The sequence below is a fragment of the Cornus florida genome, unplaced genomic scaffold, assembly GCF_030987335.1.
Source record: "Cornus florida cultivar Cherokee Brave unplaced genomic scaffold, ASM3098733v1 CherokeeBrave_3.0.0_Hap2_Chr01, whole genome shotgun sequence".
Classification (NCBI taxonomy): Eukaryota; Viridiplantae; Streptophyta; class Magnoliopsida; order Cornales; family Cornaceae; genus Cornus; species Cornus florida.
The window spans coordinates 73984451-73999996 of NW_026775571.1; the positions used below are offsets into that span (position 1 = coordinate 73984451).

At 35.4% G+C, this 15546-nt stretch overlaps 1 protein-coding gene across 2 annotated transcripts; it reads right to left on the reverse strand.

The window, feature by feature from the left end:
• Positions 1 to 1041: 1041 nt before the first annotated feature.
• On the reverse strand, positions 1042 to 12277 carry LOC132300968 (clathrin interactor EPSIN 3-like). 2 transcript variants are annotated; one of them, XM_059798272.1, is made up of 15 exons: positions 11966 to 12277; positions 11478 to 11540; positions 10984 to 11075; positions 10670 to 10721; positions 9401 to 9480; positions 9196 to 9274; positions 8741 to 8824; positions 8460 to 8605; positions 7103 to 7420; positions 6642 to 6683; positions 6413 to 6508; positions 6144 to 6331; positions 4114 to 4304; positions 2194 to 3304; positions 1042 to 2067 (listed from the first exon to the last, which is right to left on the reverse strand). In XM_059798272.1, exons 3-15 carry the CDS (start codon positions 11016 to 11018, stop codon positions 1460 to 1462), a joined length of 3030 nt encoding a protein of 1009 aa, XP_059654255.1. In that variant the 5' UTR covers positions 11019 to 11075; positions 11478 to 11540; positions 11966 to 12277; the 3' UTR covers positions 1042 to 1459. The 2 variants fall into 2 exon arrangements, with proteins under 2 accessions (XP_059654255.1, XP_059654260.1); XM_059798277.1 differs by lacking the exons at positions 9196 to 9274; positions 9401 to 9480; positions 10670 to 10721; ... (1 more) ...; positions 11478 to 11540; positions 11966 to 12277 and having other exon boundaries at positions 6642 to 6699.
• Between the last annotated feature and the right edge of the window lie 3269 nt (positions 12278 to 15546).

The window sequence follows — 15546 nt, forward strand, 5'->3', positions numbered from 1 at the left end:
AATTTCTTTCTTTTTTAATTTTTTTCTTCAAATACAATTATATAACTATTTGAAAAAAATCACTAAAAATGGGCAATCAATATTTTAACATAAATATTCAAGGGTATGAGCATTCTTAGGACTTTGCTGCTTTCTAGAACGGTTGAGAAAATGAGTAAATGTGACTTAAGGTTTATAGAGCTAACTGTATGTAATAATAGAGATAACTATATATACTAATAAAATAAGAGTAATTTAATAATTTATCTACTTAAAAGGGGCGAGACGAGCGCGATGTGACCATCATCTCCGCTTAAATAAGTTAAATGGTCTTCCAAAACCGTTATAAACGAGACAAATACCTGTCCCTGCGGGGCAAATTGTCATCCCTACTTATTTTGATTAACTTGGTTTAAAAGAGGGAGAATAGAACTTGGTCAAGACTATCTACCTTGTCCACCAATCATTGTTCAATGAACGAACATTTTCTTTGGCGAAATAAAAACAATTTGAAGAAAGATGCATATAAAGGTCAAGTAGAAGTTACGAGTCCAAAACTAAAATGTGAAGTTGGTTTCAGGAATAAAGAACTTGATGGTTTGCCAAATTCACAAAAACAAGTTTGGTTTAGTTCTTAGGTTCAGTTCTCATACACCAATAAAGAGTTGAGGGAACGAATACCCTCATTTGTAAACTGGCTTGATAATTTTCCTATGCAATGAAGAAAGATACATCAATTTATGATGAGAGTAAAATATGTCCAAACTCAAAACTACTCGTATTCGTCCATGCCCTAACAGTTTATGCACAAAACCTTCGCCAGCTGATAACGGGCAACCAGCAAACCCTAGATCGAGGGAGAAGTTAATGACATAATGAGCAGAGACCGATATTTGAATCATTGATAAAATCTGAATTGAGAATTGCACATCAAAGCTTATAAACTGACAAAGAGAATGAATTTGACTGCATGATCGAATGACACTTAAAAAATGTATATACACCCAAAAAAAAAAAAAAAAATTTAATTAACAGGTGTTGAAGAACTGGATATCTGATTCCTTACATGAAACACGGACAATTTAATTGTAGAAAAATGGAATAAACCGATTTATTGTTCACAATGTAGGCTTACCAAGCTTTAAATCTCGTACAACTCGCAAAAAGATTTATATAAAAATAAGAAAAAAGACAACCGAGATAGGTTGTCCTCAATGGTATACAAATTCACAACAGTGAGACCATGGGGTCGAGGACACAGCAACAGTAAACAAATCAGGAGAATGAATACACAAAGCTACAAGCCACTTTCCAGAAAATTGCAGCTGATGATCGGAAAAAAGCATCGAATAGAGACAAGACCAGGAACTGTGCATCACCGAGGGATTTTAAAGTAACACCAGAAGCACGGACCAATTTCTTTACCTCGTGACACGACAAGCTACCTTTCCCAATTCTAGTGCAAGGACATGACCCTATCTTATCGATAGCCACCACCATATGGTTGTTGAGCATAACCACCCGTTCCCATCATGGGATTATAACCACCAGCCATAGTAGATCCAGGAGGGAATCCAGTTGGTTGCTGCATTCGAACGCCTTGCCCCATACCCATGTTCATTCCCATGCCATTGTTCACAGGCATGTTCATTCCAATTCCCATACCCATTGGTTGATTTACCCCTCCATAGCCTCCCATGCCCATGCCTAAACCAGGTCCGCCTCCCATGCCCATGCCTAAACCAGGTCCGCCACCCATGGCCATGCCCGCACCAGGTCCGCCGCCCATGCCCATACCCATGCCTGCACCAGGTCCGCCGCCCATGCCCATGCCAGCACCAGGTCCCATGCCCATGCCTGCACCAGGTCCACCGCCCATACCCATGCCTATACCAGAACCCATCATAGCGTTTGGCGGTGCCCTCAGGGCACCTGCACCAGCTCGGCCGATCCCAGAACCAGATCCCATAGCTTTACCCATGTTAATAGTAGATGTCACAGGAGCTGCAGAAGGTTTTTCCATCCTCTTCTCCTTCCGATTTATGGCATCAAAATCAATTCCAATATCCGACAATGGATTTATTTTAGCTGCATATGAAGAAATAAGAAATGTAAATCCCACGGTAAACGCAGAATCAAACTATAAAAGAGACCCATTAAACATTTCCAAAAAAAAAAGTCAAAAAGCCCAAGTCGAGAGCCATGAGGACTCACCTCCAGATATATTCAAATCTACTAGTCCTCTGCTCAGAGTATCAGCCCAAACTGTAGACTTTGTCTCAAACTTGTTCTTCTCTGGTTGAGGAACTATAGCGAGTGCTCCTGCTGAAGCCGAGGGAGCTGGCTGTGTTGCCATAGAAGTGGTAGGTTGTGCTTGTGGAAGTAAGTTACCCAGAAACTCACTGTTATTCTGTGAAACTGGTCTAGTGGGAGTTTGAAGAGCCTGTGAACCTGCTGTGGATGCAAACCCTGACTGTGGAAAGATATTCGCAGGGTTCTGCTGCATAGCTGGTCCAGCTGGAGTTTGATAAGCCATGTGTGGAGCAACTGGAGCTGTAGAACCAGACTGTGGGTGGAAGCTCCCATAGGAACTAGCACTTGGCTGTGTAGGTTGGCCATTGAGGGTGGGAAAACCAGTCTGTGATGCAGGACCAACTTGACTGGGAAAACCTGTCAGGGATGAAGGTTGGCCGTTTTGAGCTGGAAAACCCGCCTGCGGTGGAGGTTGGCCAGTTAGAGGTGTAAAACCTGCCATTGATGCAGGATGACCGGTTTGAGGAGGAAAGCCACTCTGAGATACAGCTTGGCCAGATTGAGCTGGAAAACCAGCCAGGGACAAAGGTTGCGCATTTTGAGCTGAAAAACCCATCTGTGATGCAGGTTGTCCGGTTGGAGCAGGAAAACCCGGCTGTGATGCAGGCTGGCCAGTTGGAGCATGAAACCCATATGACACAGGTTGGCCAGTTGGAGCAGGAAAACTGGACTGTGAGGCTGAGGAAGGTCCAGAAGGTGGGAGAATATCTGCCAAAATATCAGTGTTCTGGTCGTAAACTGACAAATCTTGAGGTGAAAATTGTGGGTTTGTTGAAGGAGCTTGAACAATGGAGACATCGGATGAGGTGTACGTTACACCAGAAAGTGTCTCTCCAAAGTTAATATTATTGACTGTGTCCACCTTTTGAGCAACCGGTTGGGGTGTTTCAAAACTTTGATTTGTGCCAGGAAGAAAGGAAGACACGGCACCAACATTCTGTGGTTGTGCTGAAACACCATTTGAAGAAGGAATAGCTTTGAAAGGACCATCGCCAAATGGATCTTCGAAAGGCTGCACAGAAGAAATATTTATACCCCAGAAAATATAATCTACTTATGATTACAAGTAAAAATTTGAGAAAGAGGAGGGTAAGAATAACATCTCCTATCATAGAGATTAAGCAAGAAATATCATTGAGATTTCAGTTTTAAAATGACTATAACTATGAAAATTATCCATAATAGCTTAAAGCATTCAGATGCCCCATTTTGGTCTATGACGCAACCCATCAGTACAGATTCGGGCATCCAATAGAAATGGAATCACTTGATAATATTTTTAAACAGCATTTAAGTTAGAATATAATTTACTTATTACGAAAATTTGAACTTAGCAATTCTCCTTGCATGTACAGGACATTACTTTTGGGATTCATTAAATCACTTTGTTTCAACTTCCAGTGTGCTGTATTCCATTTATTGATGGTACAATTAAATTCATTTATGTTATGTTCGGTTGCATGGAATTGATGCCTTGGAATTGGAATTGCAGAAAAATTAGTTCAAACTTAAAAATAATTTTTCTCCAATTCCAATTTCAAGGCACCAATTCCATGCAACCGAACATAGCATTTAAAAATTCTATGAGATAAAAATGGAAGAATTCCAATTCTGGGGACACAAAAATGGGCCCTTAGAGATCAATATTAAAGTTGGACAAGAGCTGCTGACACTGCAATCAAAGTATTATTGTACATGGAAAGCTTCATTTTTGAAGAGAACAAAAAGCTCCCTGCAGTAAAGCACATAATGTTTTTCTTATTAACTCAATTTAAGGAAATTGGATTTTGAAAATCCCTACATCAACAACATCATGCTCACCTGATTTGAGACAGTGGATACTGATGGGGTTGCTAAAAATGTTGGTCCAGATCCAAAGCTTGGAGCAGCATCAGCTTCGGAAGTTGTGGTTGCAGATGTAACTGGTATAATAGCCAATGAGTTGGAAGAAAATGATTCTGACAGAGAACCAAGCAAGTCCATCTCAGCACCATTTGAGGTAGTTGGGCCAGCTGACCAAGGCAGAAGTCAAAGTATGAGTGTTCAATTATGATGGATGTACAAAGAGCAGTAAGAGAACAACCCCAGCCCCCCAAGTCCTGGCTCCTCCACAACTGTTTTCCAAAATGTTGCCAATCACCGTGCATGATTAGTACAGAAGTTCAACACTATCACAGTATCACCTAATCAAAGTACTAAGATACGATTTCACACGATAGATGTTGACTAAAGAGGTAACACAGCAACTTGGAGCTCTGTGGCAAGCTTAGAAAATGAGAAAAGAGACGTAAGAAGATGACATCAGAAATCATCTCAAAAGCAAGAAACTATCTTGCTATAAGTGATAAGCAGTAACCCTGTGCATCGTATCATCATAACTGATTACAAAGCTAACTAGTACATCAAGGGTATCAAATTTTATCTTGAATTGATGTTACTAACCATCCTATTTTAATTCAATCGGTGATTTAAATTGAAAAGGGGGAAAAAAGTTGCAATGAATAGTATTTTTAAGAAATCTACTGACGCATGGCAAATAATGGAGATGGAGGATGCCGGGTGGACCCATGTGAGATGAGAAGCCTTCAAAAATGATGCAGAGGGGAAAGGGGAGAGGGGATTTGGGCACATAGCTGGCCTCCTAGGCTGGCTATAGCAAGGGAAGCTCCACGTTCCATATGAACATGATATTAAGGTTCCTCAAGTTCTAAATCCTGCTAATCTTAATTAGAATTCATATATATATATATATATATAACCACCTAAACCTCCTTATGACCAAAAAAAATAAATAAATAACATCCTCCTAGCTCAAATGTACTAGTGGGTGGACTGCTAACTGTTGCTCGGTCAAAACTGCAAAGTCAATGTTACACGTGAGTTAAAATTGGACGAGGATAATACATTTCCCAACATAATTAGCAGAATTCATTTTCGTAGAGCCTCTCAGACAATGGCCAAAAAAAACCTCAGCATAATGTTACGAGTCTAGCAAACAGACGCTTCATTTAATGACAAAAACAGAAAAAAAAAAAAAAAAAAAAAAAAAAACAAACAAACAAAAAAAAACGAAAAAGAACTACAATGAAGATTTCTTTATATAACACCTAAACCCAATGTAGGATACAATTCTCTCTTTACTGTATCATATTAAATATAAGTTAAAATGTCACAGCACATATAATTAAATATCTCTTGCATCATCCAACTTACAAACCTACCATAAATAAAAACTTTATTTGCAAGATTGTAATCCATATCTGACGCAGTGGAACTAATAGATAACCATGTAAGACACTGGCCAAAACACACGTGCCCATTTTTATTTTAAGGATGCCATGCCGGGCACTGTATCGAAGTCAGGGCTAAGAACAAAAGGCAAAAACAGTTTTTAATCTCACCAGTCGCAGCAAATACTGCTCAATTTTCCAAGTATTTGAGCGAGCACCAAAAGAGCCTACGAAAAGGAAGGTAATAATCGGTTTCTACTCTGTTTTCCCTTTCCTTATAATAGCAGGTGATAACAATTACCATCTATGGACAGAGCCAGAAAAATGGAATTGGTCAAAAATAAAATAAAAAATTCACGTATGTGTATATATAACTAAATAAATTTTTTTTAAAAAAAAACCATGATACAGATGAATAAATGAAAGAACTAGGAAAAAATGAAAAATAAATACATGAAAGAAGAAATTTCATATGACTACTCACAAACAGACAACCCTCTTCCCCAACCAAACGCAACGAGATCTCACAATGTGAAGTAATGAAGTTAAGTTATTATCAACAAAATAATAATAGTAAAATAAATACAACAGTTGGCATTCCAGCATAAACAGTCCTCTTACCTGAAAATGAACCACGTGGATCAAATTCATCAAAGCCATCAACTTCCTTGTTTGCAGGAGCAGGAGCAGGAGCAGGAGCAGGAGCTGAAGCCACAGAAGTGCTAGGAGTAGTTGTTGCTTGATTTAGATTTTCGTTTGCTGTAGGAGAAGATGTTTTGGAAGCCGATGCTGCAGAAGTTTCTCCATCCCTAGCAATAATAAACTTACCACTAATTAACCGAAACAACCAGGAATTTCGGGTGCAAGAATATGATACGTGGTACCATTACCTTTCATTGCGAACAGGGCTATGAGCATCACCTACAGCTTCTTCATAACTAGGAGGACCACCAAGATTTTGTTCAGAAAATTTCCTTTCAAGCCGCCTGTCCACAGAACAGGAATATGCAAAATTATAGTTGGGAATGGACGAATTGTGCATGGTCCTTTTTTCTACAAAACTTTAGCTGAAAAGTATCCATCAACGCTAACTTTTCTGAAACAGATCAGAACAATTACCTCCCATCCTGAGACTGATCATCAGGTTTTGCACCACTTCCTCTGCAGCAAGAAAAGCCTACAGTTAACCACATCTTCAAGATCAAGGTCCTCTTAAAGCATAATCATCATGCTTTACATGTCGAAGATATATACAAGTTAATTGATCAATAATTCTCACTGTTCGAAACATTTTATTAGTACTATACCAGCGCTAGAGTTTTAGTCCCGTGATAATATTCTTTCATGGAGTTCTAAGTAGACTTTGCAAAACAATATGTCCTTTCTCTTTTTCTTTCTTTATTTTGTTCCATTGGTTTTCTTACGTGTTGCAAGAAACCTCCAACTTGTAGAATTTCTATATCTGATAATTTCTCATTAAAAATAAACATGTAAATTAGAGGAACAAGTTAGCAGTTCTTAGTAATAAGTTCATGACGAAGGTAAACCACCTCTAATGATATAACATGAAGTACACATACCTAGATGAATACTGACCATCATCTTCATAAGCACGGTCCCTATCTCTATCAGAGCTTCTACTTCTCGAGCCATACTGGTAATCATCAATGGTTTGACTTCTTCCACGCATATCATCATTATAACCATAGCGTTCTTCAGAATCTCTGCTATAACGATCTCCATCACCATATCTACCATATCGGTCATCATCCCTATTGCCCCATTCTCTTTCTTTCCCATAACCATTCCGATCTTCATCTCTGCTTCCATAACGATCATCATCATATCCTCCAGAACCCGGCCTATACATACCACCGGCTGATGCAGTGTTGCGAAACCTAATTGAGATATATACTCTATCAAAAACCTCATGTGGAAAATTTTATACAAGGGCGTCTATAAAAAATTATATTTATATTAGTCATTTATTCACATAGTGTTCTTGCATCTTAAAAAAAAAAATAGTCACTAAACAGAAATGCAAGCTCAAAACACATGCAAAAAAAAAAACTTACAGTTGGATTATGACATGATGCACAAAACATGGTATGAAACCAATCTAACTTTCAAGAAATTTAGTACAATAGGTCGACATATTCTTTTTCAGGGATTGGGGGATGGGGAAGAAATGGAAAAAGGAAAGTGCAGCTTTCTTAGGTTAAATTTAAGATGAAAACTTCAGGATGCCATCAACAGAATCAAATTCCAAAGTCAAATACAAAAATGTCTCTGAAGTGCGTGTAACAGGCAGATACAGAAAACAAAGTGGAAATTTAATAAGAAAGTACAAAAACAAGCTAAAATTTCAGAACCTTGAAATTAATATATATATATATATACATATTCAAAAACAAGCACATATATATACACAAACACAAGAAGAAAATGAGAATGCTGAGAAAATATTAAAAAATCAGGGGCAGAATACAGATGAGTTTTAAGATGGCCTAATAATAAAATAATTAGAAAATAAACCTTTCCTTATAAGATGGTCTTACTTTAAATGATTGCCTCGTAATAAGATCAATAAAAAAAGAATTCCCTTATAAGAGGGTTTCAGTCTCAATAGAAAAATGAAAAGCTAAAGATGGAACTGATTATGAGAGATTTGTTTACTACCAGACTACCACACGATAGAAGAAAACATACAAGAACATGACTACAGGCTGAGATCACACTGTAATAGCAGATAGTTCTCTTTATGAAATTACTTGGAAAGAGGGAATATCTCAATGACTTTTAAATTGCTGGAGTAAAGCATTGTTAATGCTGATAATGATAACAAATGTATCAACCAAATTAGAGGATACATGCAAAACTGACAAAATCAATAAACATGAAACTATTTCAGCCAACACTTTTAAAGCACAGACTCACTTGTCCCTGTTAGCAGCAGCTTTTTGTCGGACTTCTTGTATCCTTTCTTTATCATTAACTAGAATTACAAGACTTTGAGATTTCTTTCTGACATTGCTTCCTTGATCCCTTCCACTGGAGTCAATATATTGAAAATCAGACAATGTCTGCAACAAGAGAGAAACATTCTAATAACTAACATAATAATCCAAACCAAACCACTTAAAGGTAATTAAAAGTTTCAGAGAACACACAATCAAAATTGCAAGTGTCATATAGCTTTAAGGAAAAAAAAAGGTTACTGATATTTGGTATGCATGCTCCTTGATCTCATCTATGACACGCTCTGATCCATGGGCTACCAAGTATTCCAAAACAGTTAAAGCCTGAATCATGGTACAAGGAATTCGTCAATTGAACTGTTAAAGCAAAACCTAGAAAAGGAAATCAGCACTTAGAAAAAGATAATAAGACTTGAGATGAAGACAAAAGGCCAAACTCAGCATAAAATAAAAGAGAAACACTAATAACTAAAAAAAATGTAGGAATGAATTTTATGAAGGGGATGATTTCACAATAATAGAACACATGAAAGATCATAGTTCGAGAGAGAGAATTTTACGAAGGGGATGATTTCACACTTATAGATCACATGAAAGATCATAGTTTGAGAGACAGAGAAACTTCAAACAATCCCAGGAACCTAGCATAAGAATCCTCCAAAAATAGCATTTCATACAACATAAAAAAGGCAAACCTTGTACACATGACGCCAATTCTTGCCAGTATCATTAATACGCTTCCAGATAACTGCCATGATCATCTGATACTCATGACTGCATCAATGATTCAAAATGAACCCTTTTAGAGAGGGGAGAAGGGGGGGAGGAGGGGGGGGGGGGGGGGGGGGGGGGGGGGGGGGATGTGTGGAAGTATTTTGTGAAAGAGTTATTTCAGCTTACTAGTTTCTGCTAGCCTGTGCAATATCAGCAAGATGTGATCCGTGAGGACCCCAGGGTTCATTACTAGTTGCGTCAAGAACCTGAAAAATAAGAGAACCAAAAGTACTTATAATAAGATGTTTCACAATCATCTTTTTTTCCCCCTAGTTGGCACTGACAAACCCCCTCCAAGAAATTGTTTGCACCCAAGAGGAGTCGAACCTTAGACCTGGTGCTTCATGAGGCACCAAAGCCAAGTGACTTGCCCACTTGAGCCAACCCCTTGGGGTCTGTTTCACAATCATATGGTATTGCATTTCAGACCATCCAATAACCATTTCAAGAGTTAATAGAGAGGAGCTAATAAGCTCACAAGAACCACCCTGATCGGTCACTTCTTCCTATGTTGAACAACCAAGTTAATCCAAATAAGAAATAAGCAGCAGACTTGGGCAGTCATTTGATACTGTACAGATGGAATTCGCTTGTTCATATTCACCCTAGGCATTGAATGCTACTGCTGGATGCTTGAATGGGGTTCTATAAATTAAGTAACCCATTCCATGCCTTCCCATTTTACTTCCATCAATGTTGCAGTCAACGCCAATAAACCAGGTTTCGGCCACAAGCCATAACTGCTGCATAAGAAAACTAGTCCCTGACGCCCCTTGATAAGGCTTTACATCCAAAAGCTATATGAGAAACTTAGAAATACAAGAAAGATGAGTTTTACAGCCAAAATTCAAATGAGTGCACTTAGAAAAAGAGCAAAACTTCTATCACGGGGACTCCCATAAAGACATTTCATACTTGGAGACATTAGTAAAACGATTGAAATCAACAATGAAATATACTAAAATTACTTTTTTATATGTATTAAAATTAAAATGAATATTGTAGAGCTTATGGTGTCATTTGTTACAATTATACAAGCATAACAGCTATACATCTAGGACAGAGCCACGTTAGTCTTAGTTCAGTATCTGACAAATAAACGTATTGGACACGGAAAGGAAAGGAAATCAGAAATTCCTCCTTATGAAGTGTACTCTGACAAAAAAAATCATTAAAAATGCAGTTACTTGTTCCAAATCTTACACCCAACCCTCCAGAAAAGATTCTAAAACAGGAAATGTCTGTTGTATTCTTCCAGAATAACAAATGTGTCATTGTGCACGTGTGGATACATTTGTTTAACATGGTATCCCAAGCAACAACGTTTTCTTGTACATTCCAAACTGGACAGAAAGCTTACTGGCATTATAAAAAAATAAAAATAAAAAAAATTACCTTCTGCTCTATTCCAGGAACTTTTAGAACTTTTTTATTCACCCCTCTCTTGCTGCAAGAAAAAAGAAAAGGTCATACTTGTGAGGATGCTACAGATCGACTGAACAGCTTATTAATACATATGTAAGCATGATACAAATGAAAAAGACGATGATAGATTGGATATTCCTGCACTACAATAATGAAACAAATACTTATCAAAAATTAATAATAATAATGAAACAAGTAAAAAAAAATGTAATAAAATTTCTTCCCAAAACAATCATGCTAATTGTACTTCAATATGGGACTTTCAGAAAACAAATCAAACTTACATGTCCCGGACCGTTTGATCAAACGCCTTCTTCATTGTAACTTGAATGCAAAATTGTATTAAGCTGAAACACACTTCACTTTATTTCGAGGACTGCCACAAGGAAGACAATGGTAACACAATTATGCCACAAAATCAGGTGCTTACGGTCAACAACCAAATAAGACAAATTCTAGCAGTCATATTATGAGAGAATTTCAACCATGATTTTTTTAATTTAAAAAGAAAAAAATACACACAGTAAGAAAATAAAATAAAAATCAAAGTTAGCCACAAAACTTTTGGGGCACTCTTAAATGAACTGAAGGGAGAAATTAAATATCTCCCCCAAAAAATTGGCATATCCTAAAACATGCAGATGAAGGTGTATCATCATTCACCACATAAAAGTTTTAGCCTTTCTCCAACAGCTTAAAATTCAATACATCCAAATTTCAGTTAAATTTAGACAAACAAAAATAGGTAAATAAATAAAATTTGATCAGGAAACAATACCTGAAAGAATAGCAATGCTACAACAATAATATGTGAACTTTAGATCTTTCCCGCCGTTTAAACCTAATCAAAAGACAACATTGGCAAGCATAAAAGTAAGAAAGAAATAACATTTTGCATCAGAAATCTACAGACACATCAAAATCTAATTAAACAGAAATCCAAAACACTACATCCAACAACCCTAATTCCGATCACATATGATGAAACCAAAATTGCACACAAGAATAATATGAAAAAGAAAAAAAATCGAATCAACGAATGCAAGCGGCCACAGAATGACAGTACATGATCGAGCTATAAAACACAAACCACAACCAAAGGTCCAAAACCCTAAATGACAGAAAGACCGAGCTAAATATATGTATACAGACACAATCAAAAAATGGGAAATTTAAGTCAAAATAGATCTGAAAAACAGATCAACCAGCATAATTCAGGAAAATAGAAGCAAACCCAGATCGAATATTGAGAAGAAGAGATCGAACCTGATCGAATTGACCCAATATCAGGAGGCAAAGAGGGCGTCGAAGACCCACCGTATCTCAGAGGGGTGGCAGTTGATACTTGCGGGTAGAGAGAGACACAGAGGAGAGAGAGAGAGGGGGGGGGGGGATGAGCGAGGAGCTGAAATTGTGATGAAATCCTAAAATTGAAATTAAGCTGTAATAGTTGCAGAGAGAAGATGGAAAGGGGGAGGATGGGAGTTCCGGTCTTGTTTTCTCTCTCTAGAATTCCGCGGAGAGAGAGGAAATGAAAAGCGAGGAAGACAGCGCACCTTGCACGCAGGAATTTATGGGACAAAATAATTTATGAGTAGTAGTATATAGCTTTATTTCATTTATTTTCTCTTTTTAATATGATTTTTTTGGTAGTTACTTTTTAAATTTATAGGTACTTTAATTTTTTTTAATATTATATATAATTATGTGTAAATAACTTCATGTTTGACCATTACAATATTACAGCTACAGAAACATATGATTGATTATGCTTCTAAAATGGTCAACATTTTGCTTCTAATATATATATAGATATATATATATATATATATATATATATTAATGTATATATTGTAATTTGTAGCTTAGTGATATAATTTATGAAAATTCAAACCACCATGAAGCAAATTTGAGTTTTTTTTTTTTGTTAGAAATAAACATATATATGAAATTTCAAATTTTCATTTGGTTTTAATTTTTCAAAAAGAAAATTTTCAAAAGTGGAAATAAAATTAAAGTTTATAAAAAATAGGTATATTTATAAATATTTATTTTAACACTTCTCGTATGATTTTGTTTTCAAAGATGCATTTGACAATAGAGAATTTTGAACGTTCCTCTTTTATTTTTCTTCTGAAATAAGAAATCATTATCGGAAAACAAAAGCTAAATCAAATAATATCTTGCTAGATTGGTGTTATGATATTTTTCAAGCACCTATTATATTACTACCAAATTTAGAAGCATAATGCTTACACCCAAAAAATAATAATAATAATAAATAAATAAATAATAGTTTCAATTTATATATATTTGTTTTTGGCAATGACTTACCTGCCAATTTTGTTCATTTGAAAACTTAAACTTTCAACTTTTTATTTTTATTTTTTTAAAAAAAACAACAACAACATTGAAGTGCAAGCTCCTTGTAAATTTAAATCATTTTGCTAAGCTAAATAGATAAAAATATGAAGAACTGAGTTATTTTTGTTTCGGGTTTACTTATTTATTTATTATTTCATGCATTTCTAGATTATATTGGCTTGTTATATGTTTAAACGAGATTAGGTTTGGATTGGTTTGATTTATTGAAATAAATAAGATTTAGATCATAAAACCTATTCCCTTTTTTATTCCTTAATGTTTGAAAATTTTAAATAATATGGGACAAAGAAAGAATTATTTTGTAACACTTTACGGTTTCTTAATAGAAGTATTTTTTTTAAAAATAAAAAGAAATCCTGGCAAATTAGGGGTGGGGGACTCGAACACGGACAAACCTACTTAAGGAGTTAGGCCGGAACAGCTCAATATAATTTGAGGTGTTAGGTAGAAAAAAATAAAATGACCTTTTAACAAAATATATCCATATGTTTGTGTTAGTGAATACGCTCATTAATTGTTTCATCTATAGTTTCATCATTAGTTAATTTGTTTGTGATATATAGCAGACACATTCAATAATATAAATAAAAATGATGATAACTCACAAACAAAATATATGATTTTATGATAACAAAAATTAGTAAAACTATAAAATAATTTAAATTATAGAACAATAGAAACTGATTTTGAATAATTTATTCCAATGCTCCAACAAATTTTTCCACACAATAAAAATGTATTCAAAATCTTCTGACCAAATGAGATAGTGAAATTGTAAATTGTAAGAGTAAAAAAAATACGTTTAAATGAGAAAGGATGAAAATTATGTGAGGAATAAAGAAAAAAAAAAACTTAATAAGAGTTTTAGAAAAATATAGAAAGTTTCACAAATTTCTACAGGAATAAATATGTATGTACTTGATGTACTGAGGATGAGAGAGAGAAAAAAAAAAAAATGTATAGTTTTCTCTTTTATTCCATACTTATTTACTCCAAAAAAAAGGGTGATATAAAGATTAAAATATTTTGAGCCTATTATTACATTTCTTTGTTGCTTAAAGTTTAATAATAGAAGAAAATAAAAGTTTTAGGTAGGTTATACAATATATAAAGAAATATTTTTTTGGGCCTTGAAGAAAAAGAAGTGAAAAAAGATAGAAATATTTTATGCCCAAAAAAGGTGAAAAATGATAGAAAATAATTTTTTTTTTAAAAATTATAATATATAAAGAAATTAATAAAATTAAGGCCTTCTTATTAGTTGGGATTTTAGACGACTACCTAACTCACCTAAGCCTATGCCTGGAGCTAGTAGACGTATCTTGAAAGAATGGGAATTTTTTATTTATTTTTGCTTAAAACATACAACAAATATTCTATCAATTTAGATACAACTAAAATTTAAAGCCATTTTAAAACCAATGGCTTATCAATATTGTGGTATATATAAACTAATGGTCATTATATATATTTAATATTTTTAAATAACATATATTTGGTTTGACCATCAAAGAGTCCCATTTCAGATAGAAAGTTGAGGGGTTTGAGACAAAATGAAGTATGTGTTTTACCTAAAACAAAAACAAAATAAAAACAAAAAAACAAAAAAACAAAAAAACAAAGAAAAAGGATGGCATATTCGGTTTTAGTTGAGCAACATCGCATAACCTAGCTGGATTTAACACGAAGTTGAAAAGTTCCAGTCTAATGCCGCCTTGTGCAGGAAATGACGAATTTGTCCAGATACGGATTTAAATTCAAGTTGCATGTACCTAGTCAAAGTTGCATGCACTAAAAGAGCTAGAAGAAATAAATGAAACGACACATTTTACTCCGTATCTTAAAAGACCCAATGCCAAACAGTACTTTAATTGAAACACTTTTTATTATAAAGTAGTTCATGCTCTATGGTTAATCATTTCAAAGCTTAAAGTTAGCTCAATCGATAGGTTAGATGAGGACCTCAAACGACAAAAGTTATGTAATGAGTACAAAATAACCATTATTTTTTATTTTTACTTTTTTCATTTTTAAACTAATGATTATATGCTAAGATGAGAAAATTTCAAGCGGGGTGATCTTCACAGTGCAAGACTCAACTTGAGTTGTGACGCTTAGTTTTGCAATCAAACTCGGCTAGTGGTTCGAGAACTGAACCCGTCTCATCATAAGTGATCATGCTCGAAGACTTGAGAGTACAACAAGAATGATCGAAGCCGATGCATGCCATCAGCACCATCAGCCCTAGCCAGGGGGCCGTGGATAAAAGAAGCACAAGACCGATCCAAGCCAACCAACTGGATCAACTTTGCCCACGTCTACTCTCGTGTGAAATCAACTAAAGCACAAGATCTCTCTCCGAGCTAACAAGACAAATTGACGAAAAACTGGTTGCTTGTTTGATAACTCAAGTCAGACTTGATCGTGCCACCACATCCCTTGTTGGGCTCACGAAATCCTAT

Coding starts and splice junctions, on each gene's coding strand:
- LOC132300968 (XM_059798272.1), bottom strand. CDS start 11,018: ATGAAGAAGGCGTTTGATCAAACGGTCCGGGACAT. Junction 7,421..8,459: donor GCTGCTGCTAACAGGGACAA/GTGAGTCTGTGC, acceptor TATCTCAATTAG/GTTTCGCAACACTGCATCAG. Junction 6,509..6,641: donor GATCAGTCTCAGGATGGGAG/GTAATTGTTCTG, acceptor TTCTGTGGACAG/GCGGCTTGAAAGGAAATTTT.